Raw genomic sequence first — 23,470 nt, 5'->3', positions numbered from 1 at the left:
TCTTCATAGTGTTCAATTTACACATAGACACTGTTTCTGTACGTCCTGTAATTCTTCAGATCTGTTATCTGAAAATGAAATGAATATAGTATCTTGATGTTGTATAGTTCTCCATGCTTGGACACTACTGTACATCAGTGCGTCTTGTTAACATAAGCCTCGTTTTACACACTTTTATGACTTCAGTCGCTCATCACAGGCTATTTTTGAAATGGAAATGAATGGGCATTGTGCCTGAAATGTGTTATGTAATCACACTAAGTTATGCGTCACCTCTGTCACTTGGATTTGCATTTCACGTTTTAAATGTCACTGTTCAATTCATGTCACTTGAGTGGTGTTTTATTAACTCAGCCAAAGAGTGGAAGTCATGTTATCATCTGTGTCCGGTTTATCAGCAACAGATTTTGAAAAGTAATGGCTGAATTTACATAAAATATGCTGTGTGTGCACTTTGATGCAAAGGGGAAGATGCCCTTTGATTTTGGACACTGTAATGCTCACTGGGACCTTTGCTGAAGCACCAGTACAGGCCAAACTCTCAGTTTTATAATGTTGAAGATAAAATCTCTTATTTTTTTTGAAGACTTCAAAACATTACACTGTTTTGCCCTGAACGTTATTGTTTTCTTTCATGTAGAACTAATTTGTCAATTGTGTATGTAATTGTGCGTTTGAATTGTATTTGTTTATACTTTTATACTGTATATGTTTTTTTCTCTTACACACAGGTCTTGAAAAAGAGATATTGTTTTCGGTTTAAATAAAGGTTAACATAACATAATATCTTCTGACCTATAGACAAAATGCTTCCAGCCGATTTTGGTAAATACATTATCTTTCCTTTTATTCCATCATGAGCCTAATAATCAGGCCACACGCATGGCCAGATTTACCTCCTTGGGGCCCAAGGGCAGATACTGGTTCTTGGGCCCCTTATGACCTTTATTATACATGACAGTTTAATTATTTCTCCAGGCACCCAGAAACCAACCAGTACTCAGCAGCAGAAATGATTAGGTGATTAATCAGTTGGATGATTTATAGAAAATTAATTGCTAACAATTTTGATAACTGGTTAAGCGTTTAAGCAAAAATGCCAAACATTCACTGGTAATAGCTTTTAAAATGAATAGTTTCCCATTTTTCTATTGTTTATTTGTGTTTTTGACTGTCGTTTAGAGAAAAAGCAGTTTGAATATGTTACCTTGGGCCTTCCTCAGGGAGTACTAATGGGCATTTTCCACTATTTTCTGACATTTTATACACTAAACAATCAATAGATGATTGATGTATTGATAATGAAAATAATTGTTGGTTGCAGCCTTACAGTACTTCTGTGATGAAATAATACTACCTTGCCCGAGGTTTTCTGTGTGTTAATCACTTAAAAAAAATGTGATAAAGCCCAACATTACAACAAATGAGCTCAAAAGGATCTGAAATAATTAAGGTCTTAAAATTAGATTTTTTAATCTCCAAGACCAGGACCACAAGATGCAGGATGGAGGACCGGTTTGGAGTTGATGTACTTCAAGTGGTACAAATTTCTCATAAATTCTCATTTAATCAAATTAATAGACCCAAATGAAATGAAATAAACCTCGGGCCGTAGGGGCCCCTGGGCATTTGCCTTCTTTGCCCATTTTGCAATCCAGCTATGGCTGGTCAGATAGGTCAGATAGGAGGGTTGTAGAAAGGTCTGTCTGCTTTCAATTGTTTTTCTGTTTATTAAACGTTTTTCTTGGTCATCATTTTCTGTTGTTAGGGTTTTTCCATGTAAAAGCCATCTCACTGATAGGAGTGCTTATTGAACTAAGTGGAAAATAAATAGACCTCTGGGTTTAAAGCACTTAGCTACCGCTCCGGGATGATTAAAACAGTAGACGGAGTGTTCGGTTTGGTGTAATGTTCCTTTAATGGCCGCTGCCCCCTGCAGCGTCGTCATTGCGCAGAACAGTTTGAACCAAAAAGCGGAGTGACCTTCCTCCGCTCTCAGTCTGAGAGGGGCAGCACTGAAGCAATAAGCCGGTCACAGCTCCTACAGTCTCCCCGCTTTAGCTTCAGAAATGAACAACAACTTAGTCGGAGATGAAGTCGGGTAAGATCCATTAAACAAAGCTTTCCGCTGCGGACGCATCAAAGTGTCAAAGGCTTTGTAACTGACAGTTAGCGCGCTTTCTGACCAAGCTGTCATTTGACAGCTAACGCTAGCTAGTAGGCTAAGCTAGCTGTAGTAACTTACCGAGATCGCTAGCCCGAGGAAAGACGGACAAAAAGTGAAACTAATCATTGAAGTAGCTCAGTTGTTTCTGTTTTTGTTCACGGAGAAAAACGCCACATTTGTCTTTAGTGCTGTCACTTAGCTTGCCAATGAAACGCGTGAAACTGTAGTTACTTACTTCAGCGTTGTTTTCAGTTAGCTCGAAGCAGCTGAGCTAGCTTAGCTAACGCTTGCCAGCGAAGCGAAAGTCTCCTCTTCTCGACTTCGCCAATGTGAGGACATTTAGCGGGCACCGCCGGAGGATGGAGCATCCTCGTCTGCACTGACCCTGCACTTTTGTCACAGCCGCTGCATTTATCATGGTTATGTTTCAGTAGTGATCTTAATGAAATGGGAATGAACTTGCTAGCTAGTGTGATAGTAGTGCTTCAAACAGCTATTAAACTTCCAGCACCCGAGTTCACCGGTCCGCATGCGGGGAGCCGGGCAGCCGCTCTCCTATCCTACACTCCGTCCTGCGAATGCCCGGGGCTTTCAGTGCTGAAGGCAGGAGCCGGTGGTGGACGGGGACTACTGCAGCTTCTGGAGTCAGCTCAGTGTCGAGTTAGCTTGCTAAACGCCATGGCTCTGTTCCGAAGTGACTTACGTGGCAGGAGGTTCATAAAAAGACCTTTATTGTCGTGGCCATTACAGTCAGTGTTAGAGGACTAAAGTGACAGCCACGGCCAGGACTGGACCTACACACGAGTCACATCAAACAGGGGTATTATAACTATAGCTGTGTGCATATCTCCCCATGCTGCACCAGCTTCGGTGGTAGCATTGCCTCGTGTTGTGTAATATCATTATATTTGGCTGTTTAGTCAGCTGTAGCGGTGTTATGGTTCTGAAATTTGCAATCTTCTCCACCAAGACCTGTGTGTTGTTCGTCGTTTTAAGGCCTCCTGACTGGCATCATTTCTCTATGCTTTTTATAATACCTTTTGTGTGAGACTTTGTCATGGTGCTAGTGTAACAATTTCCATGGCTGACTTGATGGTAATGTATCTACTCTTCTCAGGAAACTTTTTGTTGGTGGATTGGACTGGAGTACCACACAGGGTAAGTCACACTTGTTAACTTGTGAGGTGCTCAGCCACTTCATGCTCAAAGTACTTTTTAATTAACAGGAACTTTGTCTGGATGAAGCTGATTTAGCTGCATGGATTTGTTGTCAGGCTGGATGATCTTAATGGTTGTTTGTTAGTAGGCTTCTGCCTTGACATCAATATTGGATGTTTTTTTGTTGAAAAAACTGTTTGTATACAGTAATTAAAATAAGGGTTGTGACATGATCTCTGACAATAATTATCATTAACATGGCTATGATGGTCAATCAGAGAAAGATAATATTTTTTAATTATGAATTGCTCTGATAATGCCTGATTCAAATCAAGGTTTTGTTTAAGTCAGGGAAAATATTCATATGATTGTGAGACACACATAAGCACTGATGTATTTGAGAAGCTTGGTTGATTTTTGAAAGTTTGAAGTAACATATTGATACCAGTAAAATTTTGATGAGTAGATCACCCTACGTAACTTGCAAAAGATAACATTTACCTTTGTCACACAGTCACCATAATTACAGATAATATCAGGTTTTGTACGATAAAATTAATGCATTGATATAGCATCGAGTGGACAATATGACAAATCAAATAACTATATAGATATTATATCAACATCATGACACAAAAAGTCGACAGAATAACAGAAACACTGTAGAGTACAATAGTCCTGCAGAGACTCACTTTGGTGCAGCTCAACTCAGTGGTTCTTGTTAGTTTTTAGTTTACAGCTTCCTGAGGCAAGTATCGCATTAAGTGTCTTCCAGTCAGTGGCAGCGATGGTCTAGCCAATGTTGCTCTTTATTAATGCAGTTTTCCTGTATTTTGAATGTGTATTTGTGATTTTTGACACTTTATTCCTTTTCTCATCTCATAATTACTGATGATCAGTTGCAAACCACAATCACTGGTGGTAGAGTCAATGTTATACGGTATACATCGGGACTGTGTATACATTCTCCTCTCATTCAGAGCTGCCCGGAGTTGGACTAGTTTGTCTAAAACCCTTCACTTGCTCGTGCTCTGTTGGCCACTGTGTAACTTTACACAAGGGCTTGTCTGTGTTAACAGCAATGTTAACATTAAGATCTGTTACCACAGTACTGCGTTACTCTGAGCTTGATTCCCTGGTGATGCCCCAGGGCTTCCCAGCAATGAGAAAAGCAATTACGCTCTCTCCAAAGTGACTCCTCATTTGTTCAGACTTGCACGCCTTGCCTCTTTGGGCATGTGCAGGCATTACAGTAGTTGGTTGTATGTTTGGTGCTCTGCAAGATGACAGTGGGTCAGTGCTTTCTTTGCGCTTTAGGAGTTTCACAATGTGACTTGAATGTGTTTTTATATTTTCCCATTTGAAATCATTGGCACAATCCTCAGTATTACGGCAAAAGACAAAATCAAGGTCACTAGTGTTTTTTTGTTTTTTTTTGTTTTGTTTTTTTTAAATTTCCACACCTGTTTTGGTCCCAGTTACAGTTTTAGTGCAGGTTAAAGTACTGTAGATATTTCTATAGTATCATTTATCATGATGAAAGCATGAGTTGTATAAATCATGACTACATTGTGTTCAGGAGGCAAACTGGACTTAGTTAAATCTTTGATTGTAATTGCACATTTGCGTTATTATTGTTTGATTCTGTGTGTATTTTTGTGAAGCTCCACTGTTATGTCATTTCTTTCCTTTCTCAGAGACACTTAGAAACTACTTCTCACAGTATGGGGAAGTAGTAGATTGTGTTATCATGAAGGACAAAACTACAAATCAGTCGCGAGGCTTCGGCTTTGTCAAATTCAAAGACCCCAATTGTGTACGGACAGTGTTGGAGACAAAGCCGCATAATCTTGATGGAAGAAATGTGAGTATTTTAAATCAAAGGACTAGATAATCAAATCAACTTGAGTAATCTGCACTGCCTTGTGTGAGCAATGTGAAAAACTAACTGTATTTCATCATCCACAGTAGCTAGAAGTTATTCAAGGAGAAATACAATTTTGGTTTGGGTTGTACCTGCCTGCAGCCAATAGTACAGGTGATGCAATTTGCAAAGATTGCCATTTATTTGCTCAACAAAACTTACCTGTTCAAAATCAAATTAGCAAAACTGGCAGTTAAAGTTCCATTTTCCCTGAGATGGCTGAAAAGAAACAAGCTGTTGTTAATCTAGTTCCCCTTATGCATTTATTGTGCCATTCTTTCAGCTCTCCAATGAATGACATTTTGCCTCATTTGTTGTGTTGATAGAGGCAAAGAAGAGCATTAAATTTTATCGGCGACATATTCAAATGCATATATGTCGGTACATGTTGCCCTGCTGTGTGAGGCAAGCCTATATACTGAAATGTTAGCAGTAAAAATGAACATTCAATGGTGCCTTTATTTGGACCTAATGTCAATCGTTCTCTCTCTCTCTCTCTCTGGGCTGTCAGATTGACCCGAAGCCATGCACTCCCAGAGGAATGCAACCTGAAAAGTCTCGAACCAAGGAGGGCTGGGTAAGAGGAATCTGATTTCTTCTGAGAAGGCTAGGCTAGGTGTTTCTGCTGGATTAAGGCTAAGGCCGTCAGGCTCTCCATCTCCTCCTCCTCTTGAGGTTGGACTCTGGTGTCTGTTCATGGGCCATGAGGAAACCTTGAGCTTCATTTAAAAAATCCCTGACTTTGACCTAAATCTCATTTTCAGATTTTTTTTGTTTTCTTCAAAGAGTGTGATTTTATTTTGAAGATCACAGTGCACAGGCTTCATACCTTCGAGAATCATAGAAATTAGTCTGGGGCTTTGATAAATCACAGAAGAATTAATGAATCCATGACTTGTATTGACCTCTATTTGTGAACAAGGGACTGCAAAAATATCAGCAAATCTCTGGTACAGCTTACACTAGCCTGGGATTGACACATAATAAGGTCACAATTTCCCAGATGTTGAAAAATTGACTCATGAGGATGTCATAGGCCTGTATCAACATGCTGAATATTGGAATTATAGTAACACCTTTGCGTTACCTTTTTTGAATTCAGAACAGTTTTCTTGATCTTAAAATTAAGAAAAAAATTCTAGCCTTGGTAGCTAAAATATGTTGTTCTTGCAAGTTTCTCTGTGTTGAAAACACAAGAAGATACGGAGACATGTAAGTTAGTATGGTGCGGAAAATTGCTTTCAGCAGTGAATTTCTTGTCAGGCAGAAATCTTTGCACAAACTCGGGTAATTTGTGGGTCGATCAACAATGCTATCAAGCCCCTGCAGAGCTATTGTAGTCATTTTGCCCCTCTGGGCAGCGAGGGTTTTAGTTACTGCATCTTTGCTCTCAGTAAAACATTTTTATAAGTCACATATTTGACTATAAGCACAGACACTGTATGTCATAAGCTTTTATAAATGAGGCCCTCTTTCTGCTACTGGAACTCCTTGAACTCACTGAATTAAAGTCATCTAGTTGGAACTTTATGTTTTACTAACATAGCAGTAGATATAATTGGTAAAAATCATTGTTGTTGTAAGCAGTCTCTAGCCTTTATAGCATGAGTGCAGCTCACAGCATTGGTGGAATGAAATACTTAGTGGTTGAGATTAAGTGGAGGGAGCTGTGTTCTCTGATCTGTGGAGACCAGTGTTTGCATTGACATGACATGTTAAGAATTATACCCCAGGGCAAGAGGAGAACCTAATTTTTTCTGCACTGACTGAATAGATGATGGCTAACTGGCCTCTTCCCAGAGTGATCCTTTAACAGACATTGAAATCCATACACTCCCTGTTTTCTTTCAGAAGGGCAGCAAAGCCGATAGCAATAAATCAAAGAAGATATTTGTAGGTGGAATCCCCCATAACTGCGGCGAGCCTGAGCTCAGGGACTATTTCAATAGATTCGGAGTGGTGAGTATTGCCAAGTGCATAATGCAAGTCAGTTCATATCGTCATTAAGACTGCTTGAATGGATGTGACATTGAACAGGGTCGATATTACAGTATAAAAATTTTGTGGGATTTGTTAGGATAATTAATTATTTGTCCAAATTGAGGTAGAATATTTAATTGTAATAAGAAGGGACCCTGTCTGGTTTTCTAAATGGAGCCACTGTTTCCCTTTGTCCCATCCAAGGTCACAGAGGTGGTAATGATCTATGATGCGGAGAAGCAGAGGCCCCGAGGTAAAAGCTGATCCCGTTTTTTCTCTCCCCTCTCCATACTTTACCATCTTAAATCTCATGACAAACTATTCTGGCCCAAAGAGAAAAAGCCCCTTTCAGCCCCAGATGTTCAATTAAATTAGAACACCATAACACTTAACAAGAATTTTGTGTATGGTAAAGAAACACAATAAAACGCAAAATGCGATAAAAGCATGTTAAATGAAACCCATCCAAAGTCATTACAGTGTAAATTACATAAAAAATAAAATTATATAGTTCCAGAATTTGAAAAGCGTACTGCAGTGAAAAATATATCACTCACTGGTCAAGAACATTAAATTCTTTAAAAGGCCTGATGGCAGTACCTTCATTTTATGTGAAGGTTACAAATTACATGTGTTACATGTAATTTGCTTACATAAAAAAGCAGTAGATGGCATCTCTGCAGTGTCCCTAATGACCTTTGGGGACAATTCAACTCTGTTTCATACACACATTTCTATTCAGTTACGTTTTTCTGAAAAGGAAGCATTGTTCAAGCACTATTGGGCAGAGGAAAGAGAGAAGTTACCTTAAAAGCCTTTACTTGGGGATACAGGTTAAAACACCAACCTGATGAACTCTGAGGAACATTTGTTTGACTCATACAGTTCAGCAATGATAAATTCAGATTTTTTTTTAAGGATATATGAAGAATTTCTATCTTTTATCTGAACTGCCTTCTCATTTTTAAAGGAATGTTCCACCTTTAAACAAATAGTGGTATTTGCTGGTGACGTACTTAACATTTTGGTTGTGTATTGTTGTTAATGTTTTTCCCCCCACTTTTTTCGATAACTGGCAAAACATGACATGACATCACTTCCAATTTTATTTTCAGTCAGTTGTTTGATATAAAATATCATAAAACAGTGAAAAATGTTTGTCACAATTTTCCCAAACCAAAATTAGGTTTTTCAATACAAGAAGATCTCTCTAATGAAACTTATCAAATGGAAGAAGTTCATTTAGTTAATTGGAAAGTTGTTAAAAGGCGTTCTGGGAAGCACAGGGACTCACTAACTGCAGAAAAAAATGCAGGTTGCAGGAAAGGAGGTGTTCCAAAAAATAAATTACTTTATTACAACATGCAACTGGCATATTGAAAGCACTTTGAGTATCAACGGAGAAGAGTTGTCCTTCACAGAGGCTGGATTTTATCCCAGTTACCGAAGGAAATTAAAATAAAGTCACGACAACAATGGAGTAATTAAAAAAATGTTTTAAGTGTCCTTTTATACTTAAAACATTTTTTCAACCTGTTTCCTGACAGTAGCGGTGTCAGACTTTGATATTTCAGAAGAGTCTTTCCAGATACGCCATAAATGTATCATGAGTGTATGACGTACCAGCACTTTTAGCATAGATGGCCTCACTGGGAATCAGACCCGTGCCACCGGCTGTGTTGGTATCGGACTCTGCCTGCTGAGTTACAGTCACAGCTGTCTCATCTGCATTTGTCCTACATAGCAATAATGCAGCAGTCACTGACCCACAACATGCATTACTGCTCTTCCTTCAAAACCCCACTCATTCTCTGTTGGGAGAAACCAAGAAAAGTTTGTCATTGGAATTTAATATGATGTATTGCACCAGTAACAACCATTACATAATCTTTAATAGTATAAACAGTTTCTGTTACTAAAACCATTAGACTTTCAACATTGGAATAAGTTTTCTTTACATTGATTTAGACATAACTGATACATTTATGTTAAACGGCATAGTATGTGTTTTCCCATATGTAGAAAGTTAAGTATTTTTGTAAGTAAGCCCTTTTCTATTTTTCTTTCCTCTGTCCCCCTTCTCCTTGTGAATGGTTTGAATGTGATTAACGGTGTCTCTTAAGATTTGTCTTTTCTCCTTTAGGTTACTGTGCATTGACTGGTAGCACAGAGGTACAGGCCAAATGTAAAAGCACCCAAAACTTTGTAAAAATGGGCTACACACAAAGTTGCATCAAGTGGGCTGAAGGCTTATCTGTTCCCAGTAATTAGGGAAAAGGAGTTTGTTTCTCCATGTAATTTGAGCAATTTAAGTTTTCCTTCTTAATCTATGTGTATTAATTTATGGCGGAAAATAGAAATCTGATGTTGACTCACATTCCCTGAATTTAAGATTTTTAGTTATTAAGTGATATGGCCAAACAATATCATTGTAAGTATCATACTAGTATCTCAAAAATAAATACGGTTAAAAAATCACAAGAAAAAAATCCAGTGCCTTTAAGTAGATTTTTTTTATTTTAAGTGTCTCACAAGATTGAAATGGCATAATACATTTTTTTTATTAAGGCTGCAACCGAAAATCATTTTCATTAGTATCAATTGTTTAATAGATTAATTGTTTGGTGTATAAAATGTCAATAAACAGTGAAAATGCCCATTAGTTTCAGGTTTGTCTGACCAACAGTCCACAACCCGCAGATATTTATTTTACTGTCATAGTAACGTAAGGAACCAAAAAAGGTATTCACATTTTGAGAAGCAGAAACCAATTTGTGTGTAAAAACTTACTTAAATTATTATTTGACGATCAAAATTGTTGCCACTACATTTTCTGTGACTGAACCATAGATCACTTAAAAGTTGTTGAAGCTCTTCAATTGATAATATCAAATTATTTCTCAGTTCTATGACTAGTAGTCTGAGTGATAGTCAATCCATAAAAAGTTTTTATTTTTATCTCATCTAATATCATTTAGAACACATCAGTTTCATCAGTAGCTGATATCTGATTTGAGTAACAAGTCAAATTTCAATTTGAGTGTTGCCAAGACATGTCACTGCAACCAAGAATATCAAACTCTTTAATCTGTCAACTTGGCTTTAAATTTAGATTAAGGACGGGTCAATGACAGGTGTTATTAATAGCAATAGATCATGAGGTTTGGGAAATCCTTGGCATGTTACTAGAGGTCTCTAAAATCTCAGTTGTCTCATAGGACGTTCAATTGGATTCAGGTTAAGTCCCCAAGTAGAGATGTTCACACAACCCAATTCTGCCACAGCAGAAGGTTAATCAAAATGAAAGTAGATCACTGCAGTGCGCAGCGGCCTCTTAACACTCAGAAAGTTCTGTAACAGATAGTCAGACAAAGTAGTTTAGTGAGCGGTTGTGTAGTGAAATGCTAGACCAAAAAGTCCATAGACTTTGGACTTCGCATTCTTGTTGATGAACTTTGTGTATCCTTCATGGAAACTCCTGAGCAAAATCAGTAAATTGTCACATTGGGAAACCAGCTATGGCCTATATCTTTGTGTTATTGTTGTGAGCAATATTTTAATTGTCCATTTTAGGCTTATCCCGGCTGACTCAAAAGTAAAATACTGAAATTGGGAAAGCTTGGAGAGAGCTTTAGGCATTTTACAGTTTGTGTTTCTCCATATTTTTGTGATGCATTAACAATGGCTGCTGCGAGTGTGTGCTCCACAGCAATATACCAAGGGACAGATCAAGGTGGGGTTTGGATGAAACAGCATGAAGTAACACAATGTGGTATTGGTTCAGTTGGCATTTATCAGCGACTTAATTGACGTTGTTATGTGACATTTCACGTTAAATCAAATGCTACACCTGTCATTCTTCATGTTTAGCAGTTAAACAATCCTGTATTGTCATCTTCACAAAATATTTTTCTGCACAGTAAAGAGAAAAGTTTCCTTCAATCCTTCAGGCTTTAGTCTTGGATTTGTGTTGTGGTGCAAGTCTGCGACATCATCCGAACCCCAGGAGCCTCTTGCTCAGTCTTGACGGATCCTCACTCTGCTGAAGCCCAATACTGTTCTTCATCTTGTGTTGTCACAACCCCCCTGCTACCTTGATTCACTCTTGGTCGTTGGCTAGGTTTTGGATTTATTACTTTCGAGGCCGAACAATCAGTGGACCAGGCTGTCAACATGCATTTTCACGACATCATGGGCAAAAAAGTGTGTAGTTGTAGTTTTATTTTACCCTTAAGATCAAACGGAGGCTTGGGCGACGGAGCAAGAATTATACTATGATGCTGTTTTATTAGTTTTAGCTAATTTTCCAGTAGCTTTCCATTAGTGACTGCAGCATCATATATCACAAATTTAGCCTTTAACATCTTGAAATAATCAGGCTGCTTACTTATTTTAGTTATCTTTTTTTGCTTAAACTATTGCTTTCATAGTTTCATGCCACTCATCCTTGACAAATACTGTTATGTTAAAGTTTTAATTGTCGCCCAAGGCTTTGTTTAAACTGACCACTCCTTTAGGTTGTCTTAAGTGCAATAGATCATACTGAAAACATTAAAGTTATTTTAGTTTCTGGCTTTTGATGTGCCAATAAAATGTAGTTAATAACAAAATAAAAGATAAAGTTAAGGCTTTAAATCCAGCAGAATTTCACTGACTACAAATAACCTAAAGGATTGGTCCATTCTGTTCTGTTTCTTTTTGTTTTCTAATTTTTTTTTGTTGGCAGGTCACTTACACGTCAACATGTTTTGTTTTGTTTTTTTTGTTTTTTGATTTTGTTTTTTTTCTTTCTGAAAAGTTAAAGAAAAAGCTCAACTCAGTGACCTCAGTTGAAGAATCTCCATACTGTGTCAGTTTTCTCAATAACAGAAAGTCTCTCTAAATGCTGCTTAGGATGAGACATGAGTCGCACAATGATTTTTGCGTGTCACTTCTTAGTGATTGCTTTAACTCAGTGGGTGCACCAGATGGAAGGAGATTACTGCTCAAAGACAGTTCAGATAGTGTCAGGTACGCTGTCCGTCCGAGAAAAAACGATAAATTCACTATGTTGCCGTATCCAAGCACACTTGCAATCTTCTGGCATTCCTTCTGTTGTTCTGTTATATGTTGCAAACACCACCCGGCTGGCACCTCAGCTGAATAAAACCAACCAAAGATTCGTCCGACGCTTGGGTTTTAAAGGCACTTTTAAAGCTCTCATTCATTAACACCCCCCCCTTTTCCCCAATAGAGACATTTTGTAATTAGCAGCTTTTAAACTACTCTACAGAGATGCCAGAGGAGAGACCGTCTCCTTTCTGCCCTCCATACCAACAGTAATGGTTTGTGGGCATAAGAAAATGATCAAAATCAAACACAGTGTAGTTATATCCACTCAATTATATCATATCATTGCCTGTATCCTGTTTCTGTCCTTGATTTTTACATGGCTGCATAAGTGTTTTAAATATTTGAAGTTCAGTCTGCAATAATTGACACTCTGAACACCTTTGTGTGTATTTTGGCATTTATGTGAGGTTTTTAACTCCTATTGACAACATTAAATCAGCATCCTCATTTGGTAGAAGAGCTAATTGTTGTGGTGTATTTCAGTGTTTTTTTTTGTTTGTTTTTTTCTTTCACCTCGATGAAGCTTGAGTTTCTGTCGGTGCACTCTTTGTCTGTTAAGTCATGGTGATTTTTTTTTTTTGGAGTGGGTCTTTTTTTTTTTTTTTTTTTGAGAGTGGACAGTAGGGAGATGACAGGAAATAAGGGGAGAGAGTGTGTCAGAGAGTGTCAGGTCTGATTTAGGGAATGACACCCAACAAAAGTCCCCCAGCCAGACACAAACCGTGGGATGTTTCAGTTTGTGGTCAGCATCTTAAATGACTCGACCACCTAGGATGCTCCTTTTCTGTTTATTCTAAAGAATATATCAATGATAGTGTATTGTTTCCCGTGTGACAATTTCTTTTTCCCCCGGAAAAGAGCTACCAAACACCTCTGATTACACCAGGATATATGAAAACTTTCATCAACCATATTTAAGCTGGATTTTTGTTATGTTAATCAAACATATAAAGTAGTAACACGAGACAGTTTTATTCGACTGTCACTGATTATAACATCAATGCTCTCAGTCCCATTTCCTTGGTAAAGGATTCAGCCCAACTTGTGTACTCGCCGGTGGAAGATGCCCCCCTTGACTTTGCCCTGGTTTTCAGCAAGAATCAAAGCTAGACTTAATCCATTGTTCTTGACTTGACATTACCTTACGCTGGGACTTGAGGGAGGCTGGGAGATATGAGTTACAAAATTAGAAATTGGAGCACATCAAACTGTGGGACAAATCCCAGTTCTGCTGTTCGGGACTGTACAGAAATCATGGTATCCATCACTCGTAGCTGTGATGCCCATGGGAGAACGTGCTCAGGTAGCTGGCGGCGAGGCCACTGACAGAAACATGTGCATGTAATTAGGTCGACAGAGAAGGAAGAGGGGAGGCAGGGGAAGGTGGCAACACCTTAAAGTGGGGAGGAATTTGCGATTCGTTTTCCTCCCGCAAGGTGACCCTAATAACTCAACCTCTCAGTCTATTTCTGGTTGGCTGCCCCCGTAGTCTCAGCATGTTTCTTTGCTCTGGTTAACTGCTGGTAGCTTTGCCTAGTAACAGACAGGAAAGTTTTGTTATTGGGGCAATAAGTTTTATATTTGACTCAAGGCGTTAACTCTTACAGCGATGGAAGATATCTGATATAAAACTTAAATATAAGTGAAGCAAGGGATGAATAAAGTCAGTTTCTGAGCATTAATAAATTCACAGTGTAAAACTAATTCTTAAACAATCTTAGTAACATTTGTGGCTTTTAATAAGCTTTCTTTACATGTATATTTTAAAAGTTATCAGCAAAAAGAAACTTGGGGTCACCATTCCAACATTTTAGGTTTTGATTTTGTGGACAGTGTCCTCCAGCAGCGATTTGACACTATATTGGGGTCAAACTATCAGGCATTGGTACTCAATTGAAAAATATTTTCTCACCTTTGACACAGTATGAAGATTCAGTTTTAGATTGACTGAAAAGACTGTTCATTTGTACTATCTGCATGTTTACTTTATATTCTGTTAGAACTGAGATACAGATTTCTCTCTACATCCACCTCCCCCGAACCTAAACTTATTCAAAATAAAATAAAAATGAGATTCTTTATAAGCGTTAGCTGGAGAAAGGTAAGTCATGACCTTCCATTAGATGTCTTAATCATATATAGGGCAGTTCATTTGAGGAAAAAAAAGAAATCTATGTTTCTCAGGTACATCTTAAGAAACTCTGATTTATCATTTACGTGTACTATCTTTGCGATATGATTTTGGGCAGTCTGAAATTTTCGCTTGATAATTGGTACCTGAGACACATAGCTGTACAGCTCTCTGGGCTACACAGTAATATTAATTAACATAGCTGCCCCACATTATTGTAATAAACAAAGTGAATGATTTCAACCTGGCCCAAAATTTTGAGATTTAAAATCAGTGGTAGGACAGGTCTGTCTAGGTGAGGGACTTCTAGATCTTATGCTGGTGTTGCCAAATGTGCCCTCCTTGTCCTTTGTCCAGGTGGAAGTAAAGAAGGCTGAACCTCGTGACAGCAAAGCTCCAGGCCAGCTTGGCCCTGGCCAGTGGGCACCCAGGGGCATCTTGAGTGCAGCTAATGGTTGGACAGCACAGCCTGCCCAGGGCTGGCAACAGCCTTACGGGCCACAGGGTGAGTTGGAACAAGTCCCAGAGCAGAGCGAGTGAGGCTCACTGCTCAGAGGAAAACCTAGTAGTTAACTGTTAAAATGTGTTTAACCGTCTGCTTTTACATTAACCTTGTGTATGGTGGCCACTGTTTGAACTGTCTGTTTGAATGTTAAACTGTATTATGTGAACATTTTATGTTTCAGGCATTAGTATTGTCCTCAGTCTCTAATTTTTTTTTACTCTTTTCCTGAAGGGGTGTGGGTGTCGACTACTGGCCAACCCATAGGTAGGTGTTAGACATCTACTTGACCACACACGGAAAATATCCTGTCTTTCCAGTCTAGTGAATTAGCTGTTTTTTGTATGTTGCACAACTGTGAATTGATCAAACTGCAGATAGAGGTGTATGTTTGCTATGTGATCATGTGCTTATCTTGAAGAGCTTGTGTCGCAGAAAGAGTCTGCACTCAGTGTGGCCAATAGGCTGATGACAGTTAACAGCAAGTGTTATCACTGATTCATAATGGCTGAGGCTGCTGATAATTTGCTGCTTGAGACAGATGGCAGCCTTAAATGTATTCCGGCCTCCCTCTGCTATTGGTCAGGCTCGGTTTCATATCACCACCTCCGGGTCAACCTGCAGCACTCACTACAGCGTGTCATCCCCGTGCTCGCTCAAAGGATACTTCAGTGTTCACTCAGCCACAGATAGCATCCTACAAATTCAGTTTTGAACCCATTTATTTATCAACTTTATGTCTTTAATTCAGCTGTTAAATAAGACCATTACAAATTCAAACTGTTTCAATTGAGATATAGTACATCTGTGCTTTTATCTTTTCATTCTTAATATTATTGCCTGTTTAGTTTATTCAAAACCTGATAATTTATATAAAACATATACAGATATTTATATAAAATCATGCAAATGAAATAGCTTTGATCTCTGTTGGAGCAGGCGGGTATGGACCTCCGTTGTCTGCAGGCCGCGGAACACCCACACAGCCTCCATCACCATTCAACGCATTCCTGGTCACGACCCCGGCGGGCGGCTTCGCTGCACCTCAGGGCTACCCTCAGCAGGGCTACAGCACAGCACCTCAGTTTGGTCAGTAATACATGATTTGAATCTATGTCAGGTTTTCTAGGCAGCTTTGCTGTTGCTTTGGTCAGGGAGGAACCTCCGTTTTATCAGAGATGGACAGTGGGACTCGTGTATATACTCTGCATTTCATGAAATCCTGCTAAAAAGCATGGGGGGGATTATTACCTTCCTCCCAATAAAACCTGTTAGTGAACCAAGCTAATGTTTTGTAAGTCATGAACAAAGTATTATTAAAAAAACTAATGAGAAAGAAGCCCAGAACTACCTGTTACAAGTGTGTTGGCAGACTGGTCACAATTTGACCGTGATGCTTGTACTTATGTAAGACGTGGTTGAACAATTTCTATTCTTAATCCCTAAAATGAGAAGAAATTGGGGGAGAAACTGATTGACTACTTGAATAGTAGTGGTTTTCATAAAATATTGTAGTATGGTCAACTGTTTTTACATTCCAACTACAACTGAAGACTCTTTTGTGTAAGTCAGAGATTACTTGTGGAAGAGATTTTGTACTTTACTCAGGAACAGCACCTCTGGGTTTTGACCAGGGTCATAACATACAACACAATGTATACACTGTGATAACGCAACACTACGAAATGATCATTAGGGAGAAGTCATAGAAATGATCTTATGCCAGCAGGTTACACTTTCGGAACACCCCAAGCAGACCAGTATGCTCCACAGGTTCCTCCTCCGCCCACCACTCCAGGAACTGCACCTCTGGGCTTTGCCCCCGCCACCACACCAACTCAGGACTTGAGCAAAGCTCCCACTGGGCAGCCTGACTTCCCTTATAGCCAGTATGGTAAGAAAAGCATTATCTATACAGCGGTTTGCTGCCCTTTTCTCTCCCATTTAATTTTATTCAATCCTCTCCCCTGCCCATCTCCCTAGATATTTTATGGGTGCAACTACAGCTTATTTAATTTCATATTTACAATCCTAAAACAAGCAGGAGCTTGCTCTTGGTTCCATTTAGCTTGAACAGCTACACATGCATACATGCTTCTTGCATACATGACCCCCCGGCTCTGCCGTGAAGATGCTGCTGATGTTTCACCATATCCAGGAGTCTTCAGCAGTCATTTCCGTCAAGTTTTTCCGGCTGGGGTATGGATTGGTAAAAAGATTGGTAGGTCTTGGTAGGTTTGAATTAGATCATCCTGCCCTGCAATGTGTTTTTTTGTTTTTGTTTGTTTGTTTTGCATTTTTATTTTATTCTGAGTTTAAAGGAAGTGCAACCTTCTCCTGACTGACTGTACTGACGTTTGACTGGATTCAAATAATGCTACCTTTTAATTACTCACTCCTACACCTCCATCTCCTCTTCCTCCCTGTTGATAACTGTGTTGGCTTCTTTTCCTGGTCTTGGCACCATCGCCATAGAAGAGCACCAGCATGACAATATTATGTCATCCCATAAAACCTTATTTCTGGAATTAGGCATGTCCAACCTGCCAAAATACCTATCAAAAATTTTCAACATGTCTATTAAATTATCAGCACTGCAGCTTTGCTTGCTTGTCTGCAAAATGTTAACTTTGCCCCCTCTGCCCTGTAGATATGTGCAGATATTAGAGTCCTTGGCAAGTCATTTTTTGACTAATGTGTCTGTAGGATTTACTTTCTAGTGGGTTTCTTTATGTTCTTTGAACTGGACTGTTAGTCTAGTCTAATATTACCTTTGAACTGTGTTAGACCAAAATAATTATTCCTCCTGGATCTCTACTGAACTAGTAATCTCTTTGACAAATTTCAATCAAAATTTAGGTACTTGAAAATGAGACATCTCAGCAAGCTACTCCAATGTAAATGTAGAAAATGATGTGCCTTATTAATTTCTATGATTTCAAACAATTAGAGGCTTTTCCAGTGAGGTACTGTATGCTCATGCAGCATTGAGAGAGCATGCTGAGAGCACAACTGGAGGCTGGGGAAGTTTTCAGCTCTGAACCAAAACAAAGACAGAGATACTGTGAAAACTAGGGGCATCCAAGGAAAAGGAACGAAATTCGTCTTCATTAAACATTCACCCATTCAGTAACATAAGCACACAGTCAGATAAGAGTCAGATATTCACTCATGCTACATTCAGTTTTGTGGCTGGCGGGTATTGTTCTTCTGACTTGGCTTTCAGCTGCTTCACACCGCTGGATCTACATTTGAAGCAGTCATGTGATCGCTGTAAATCATGACAGGTGCCCATCTTGTTCAGTGTTTCCTGCTTGTGCTTATCTTCCATCCAGCTTTCTGCATTTAGTTTCCGCTGCCTGTTCAGGCGTTTAGCCCAGTAATCAAAGCCAGTGATGACAACAGAGTCACCAGGTTTTTGCGAAATGACCAAAAAATCAGAAATCCTGATGATGTTGTGGAGACAAATCACACACCCCTACCATTAACCTTTATTTATGATGATAGCAGGCACCGGGTATGACATTTTCACCTGTATAAAATTAGCAATTAGTTGAGGTTAGGCAAAGTAGGTTTGGTTTTGGTTAAGGTTAAGTTTGGCTTATGTCAAGTTAGGCAGTCAAAATAAATCGGTTATGCTTAGAGTAAGGATCAAACCAGTGGTTTTGCATGTAAATTCATGACTGTTTAATTTAATTCCAACCATTTTCTAATGCATACCATATATTTTTGTTTTTTTTAAATTCCCATCTTCCAGGCGGGCACTGACTTCACTGTTAATACAGTACGCTGTGAAACCTGAAACTTGATTGATAGGTTAGTCATCACAATAAAAATTTTGTTGACTTTTTTGTCAAAACTCCTCCTTGGTGCATCCAAGACCATTCTGATATGTAAATTTGAGAAATGACTGCTAAGCAGCAGCCTTTGTTAATGCAAAAAGCTTCACATTGTCCCTTTAGTTATGTCCATTTTGTTTGATGGATTATATATATATATTTTTTTTTTTCAATAGTATAGCTTACCAAGGGAGTCCTTTTTGACAACTTTTGGATGTTGAATACCATCTAATGCCCCAATAAGGGAAGTTATCTTGGCACTCATTTTGATGTCATGCTACTCAGAGGGGGGTCTCCTAAGTAACCAGAAGATTTGAAAGGACACAAAATAACATAATGTTAGACAAAGATAAATCTGGCATCGCCTATCTGAAACAAGTTTCAAGTCAGTTTCATGTTGATTGTCAAATCGTGCTGAAATGAATGGAAACCAGTGGCAGCTTGGAAGATAGGAAATTAAACTAGAAACTTATGGTATGCTTTGGAAAATTTCTGTGACGTATGTACAAGTCCTATTTAATGCACTACAATGTGCAGAACCGCTGGTGTGGTTTTTCTAGTTCCTGTTGCAAGTTGCCCTCTTCTCATAATATTTTCTTGGTGGGAACACACATTTCTCAGATGTTACTTGCATCTTAGCATATCATGCACATTTCATAAAATTTCCTGAGACCAGGCTGGCATGATTAAGAAATCAGGTGTGCTAGCAGATAGCTCACACACTCTCACTCCATTTTGTTTTGACTTCCAGATGAAGCTGAGCAGTGATGCCTCACCAAGCATAGTGCAGACCCAGTAAATGAGTATAAATGAAGGGCTCTGTTAGCTCAGTAAGGGTAGTAGTCGGCCAGCTGTATCTGGGTTCAGTCAACCTGGTCTCCTCATCTCCCTGATAGGCTTGGGTAACTACCCTCAGGACCCCTCTGCCTACGGACCAACGCGTCCTTCTCACAGTTATGGTCAGGATGAGCAGGGAGGATATAGTGCAGGTAGGTGCCAGCATCATCTTCTCCAACCACAAAAGTAGCATTTGTTCAGTACTGTAGTGTTTTTATAGAGCTGCAACCTGGTTCTGCCTCTTTTCCTTTGCTCTGTGTTTAGTATTTTGCATGTACATTTTGCATGTACATACAAATTACTGTGTGTACTCTTGTATAGTAAAACGCAGCCATTGAGTCTCTCTGTGCTGGGTGGATTTGAAAGAAATTTACATAGAAATTTAGCATTTTGAGCTCTAAGCATGTCATCTCCCTCAGCGGCTGTAGCTTTACCATACCAAGACCGACCATGTCCTCCATTTTTGTCCACTCTCTCTGTCTGCATTGCTTTGCTGATTATAAAAGGATGATCTAATTGTCAGAAAATTTGTTCATGGTTCAGTTATCTCTATGCATCAGCAGTCCATTCACCCGTTGTTTTTTCCCCATGTATCGTCTCCACGTTGTAGCTAAAGGGGTGAGAAAGGAAAGAAGATTTAAAGAAGGACACAATGCCAGTAAATCTCCAATTTCTCTCAGATTCTTATGTCTAATGGTCTTGTTGGGACCGTTCCCTGTTTTACTGATTTCTCATTCTTATTCTTCTGTTATTAGACTTTGAGCAACTGAAAAGAAATGTTTTATTTTCAAAATTTCTCCCCTTTTTTCTTTCTGTTTTTCTCTCTCTTGTCTTTCCATTCTGGTTATTTACAACTTCCTCTACTCCAGTATTTATTGGTGACATTTCCAAGTCTTAAGCATCTAGTGCTAACTGGATGTTAACCAGGGCAGGAAAATAACCACTCACCAGCAAGATGCTGGAAAGATTTGGCTGCAGCTGGTTTTTGTATTCGACCAGCCATTGGGTAGCTAACAAATCAGTCTTTTTTTTGTTTTTGTTTTTTTTTTTATACTTAAATGTCTCTTTGGCTTGGACAGTGGCTGCTGAAATTTGGGATACACCAGCCACTTTTCCAGACAGATTAGTTTCCTTCCCTGGGTGTCCCTTGTCTGTTTGAAAGTAGATGGTGCCATCCAGTGTCTACAAAAACACTGTGCATGTTGCACAGATAATTTAAGATAATTTAGACATAGTTTTCCACAATGAAGTCAACTTAGTCTACTTTTTAAATTCAAATGAAATTGACATTTTTGTCTTTGTATTTTTACAGTAAAGTAGCTACATAATACTAAAGGCTCATTGATGGAATACAGTATTAGAATCCAGAGTAAAAATCCACCACAAAACCTTTCAACTCTATAAAACAAACAGCTGTTCGAAATGCAAATTACAGTTCTTGGGCCATTTAGTTGTCTTGTGTATTACCTTTCCAGTTAATTTATTAATATAGCATATAATCACATCTTAAAGCTCTTTACAGAGAAACAAATAAACAGGAAAAAAGAAAAACTAAATACATTTAAATACATTTAAATATTTACCATTGATTTAACCATTGATTCTAGAACAAAGTTAAAAAAAAAAATATATATATATATATATATATAACGATTGTCTGCAAAATGCATGTGTGTGGAAAGGAAAAACTTGTAAGAAAATGCAACCAGGCAAATTAAACAACAATGTGAGGAATGGGAGATATTATGTAGGCCTGCAACTAACAGTTATTTTGATTATTGATGAATCTGTTATTTTTTCCGATTAATTTATTAAAAATGTAAGAAAATAGTGAAAAGTAGCTCAAGACAAGTTCTTAGAGCACAAAGTCAAGTCATCAAATTGAAGACTAATGATCCACAACACAATTACACTCATTTTACAATGACATAAAACAGGCAGCAAATCCTCATGTTTGAATTGCTCAGAAAAGTAGATATTTGCCTATTGTGCTTGATAACTGATTTAAATAATTATTCGATTATCATTTATATTACCAATAAATTTTCTGTTGGTTGACTAATTGATTGACAGAATAGTAAAATTGGAAGAAGAAATTGTGATATTAAAAATAACGTATGATGTAATGTCACATCCCATTGCTTTCAGTAGCTACAGCACAGTTATAATTAATCAAAAATGAAAACACTTTACCTAAAAATAACAATTAGAATGCACTTAACATTAGACATGTACCACTAAATGTAGCAGTGTGAGGGTAAGTGGTGGATTTTTTTTCTCAACATCAAAATTGTGAGAATTTTACACAAGACACTTTACTTTTATCAATACTTTTAAAGGAGTAAGGCTTCTATCAGTAAACACTGTGTTGACGCTGACATTAAAACCCTCTTCTTTCCACTCCCCTCTCTATTTCTGTCGTCCACCTCAGGGTACGGCCAGGAGCTGACAGCCTTTGGCCACAGCTTCGCAGACCCCAGTCAGGCCACGGCCTCGTACGGTGCACCAACAGCACAGCCCGCAACTGCTCCCCAGCCCGCCGCCAGCGCGTTCGGCAGAGGGCAGAACCACAACGTACAGGGCTTCCATCCGTATCGACGCTGACCGCCACCTCTGGCCATGGCCGCTGTGTAAAGTTCAAAAACAAAAACAAAAAAAGAAGTCAGGGAAATGTTTGTTTTCGCTAAAAAGCAAAACTGGAGTTCTGGATCGTTCTATGGGAATGTTGAATACACACAGTTTGTGAAACAGAAACCTTTGTGAAAGCAGGGATTCCAGTAAATTCAAAAGGGGTGTATTGAAACCCAGGATTTTTTTTTTTTGTTTGTTTTTTTTTTTGCCCAACTTGAGGAAGATTCAGCAGAAAGAAGCTTTTACCCCCCACCTCCTACCCCATGTTTTATAGTAGAACTAAACTACTTTGCAATAATTTTGATTGTCTGGTCAAACACTAGCACAGAGACTATATGTAAAGAGACTTGCATATAAATATGTATATTTATGGTGGACACAAATGAAAACAGGGTCTCAAGTTTCCTCAGCTTTAAATTCTAGGGAAAAATGTTTTTATTTTTCATTTGGTGAATTTTGTTTACTTTCTGAGCCTTTAAAGTTTGTTTAAAATGGAGATTATGAATATATATATTATACACAAACTGTGCAATTTTTTAAAAAGAATTTTGTACTATAAATGTACACTTTGCTTGTTTTTTATTTAAAGATGTAGACTTCCCTCAGGTGGCTGTTTTGGGTGCATTTTTTGCACTTATGCAAAAAGAAAAAAAGGACAAATTATTACAAAAATAAATGTTTTAACGATACAATGCTTGTCGTGGATGTTGAGTGCATTTGCTTCTCATGTTTCAGTGGAAGCCCTTCAAAGTAGGGCTGAAATAATCAGTTTAGTAATCAATTAGTCGATAGCTGGAAAATTAATCAACCCTTTTAGAGCAGCAATTAATAGTTTTTCAAGCCAAAAATCCATGAAAAAGCTTTTTTCTGTCTCAAATATTAAGATTTTCTGCTTTTCTCTGTTTTATATCTTCGTAAACAGGATATCTTTGGGTTTTAGTCTGTCGGTCAGACAAAACAAGACAGCTCAAGCCTACAGCTTGGACTCAAAGAAATTGGGATGGATAGTTTTTGTTTTGCTATTTTCTGAGGTTTTATTGACTAAATGATTAATTGACAAAATAATCAGCAGATTAATCGATAATGAAAATAATTCACAGGTTACCACATCTCCAATATGAGGATTTCCAATTTTTCTCCGTTTGAGATCATTGTAAACAAAACATTGTAGGGATTTGGACTTTTGATC

At 38.4% G+C, this 23,470-nt stretch overlaps 1 protein-coding gene across 4 annotated transcripts; it reads left to right on the top strand.

The window, feature by feature from the left end:
• The first annotated feature begins 1,934 nt into the window (after positions 1-1,934).
• dazap1 (DAZ associated protein 1) lies at positions 1,935-22,951 on the top strand. Of its 4 annotated transcripts, XM_040128673.1 has the most exons (14): positions 1,936-2,101; positions 3,285-3,325; positions 5,023-5,189; positions 5,761-5,826; positions 7,101-7,208; positions 7,434-7,482; positions 11,350-11,432; positions 14,830-14,977; positions 15,209-15,241; positions 15,914-16,063; positions 16,704-16,868; positions 19,710-19,802; positions 20,261-20,308; positions 22,082-22,951. In XM_040128673.1, the coding sequence occupies exons 1-14, from the start codon at positions 2,070-2,072 to the stop codon at positions 22,252-22,254; spliced, it is 1,356 nt and encodes a 451-aa protein (XP_039984607.1). In that variant the 5' UTR covers positions 1,936-2,069; the 3' UTR covers positions 22,255-22,951. The 4 variants fall into 4 exon arrangements, with proteins under 4 accessions (XP_039984605.1, XP_039984607.1, XP_039984604.1 ...); XM_040128671.1 differs by lacking the exon at positions 20,261-20,308 and having other exon boundaries at positions 1,935-2,101; positions 7,104-7,208; XM_040128670.1 differs by lacking the exon at positions 20,261-20,308.
• Positions 22,952-23,470: the final 519 nt, after the last annotated feature.

This window comes from Xiphias gladius, chromosome 6 (assembly GCF_016859285.1).
Source record: "Xiphias gladius isolate SHS-SW01 ecotype Sanya breed wild chromosome 6, ASM1685928v1, whole genome shotgun sequence".
NCBI lineage: Eukaryota > Metazoa > Chordata > Actinopteri > Istiophoriformes > Xiphiidae > Xiphias > Xiphias gladius.
The sequence above is the reverse complement of the archived record's forward strand: the minus strand, read 5'-3'. Positions and strand labels throughout refer to the sequence as shown.

Coding starts and splice junctions, on each gene's coding strand:
- dazap1 (XM_040128673.1), top strand. CDS start 2,070: ATGAACAACAACTTAGTCGGAGATGAAGTCGG. Junction 5,827..7,100: donor CTCGAACCAAGGAGGGCTGG/GTAAGAGGAATC, acceptor GTTTTCTTTCAG/AAGGGCAGCAAAGCCGATAG. Junction 15,242..15,913: donor GACTACTGGCCAACCCATAG/GTAGGTGTTAGA, acceptor CTGTTGGAGCAG/GCGGGTATGGACCTCCGTTG.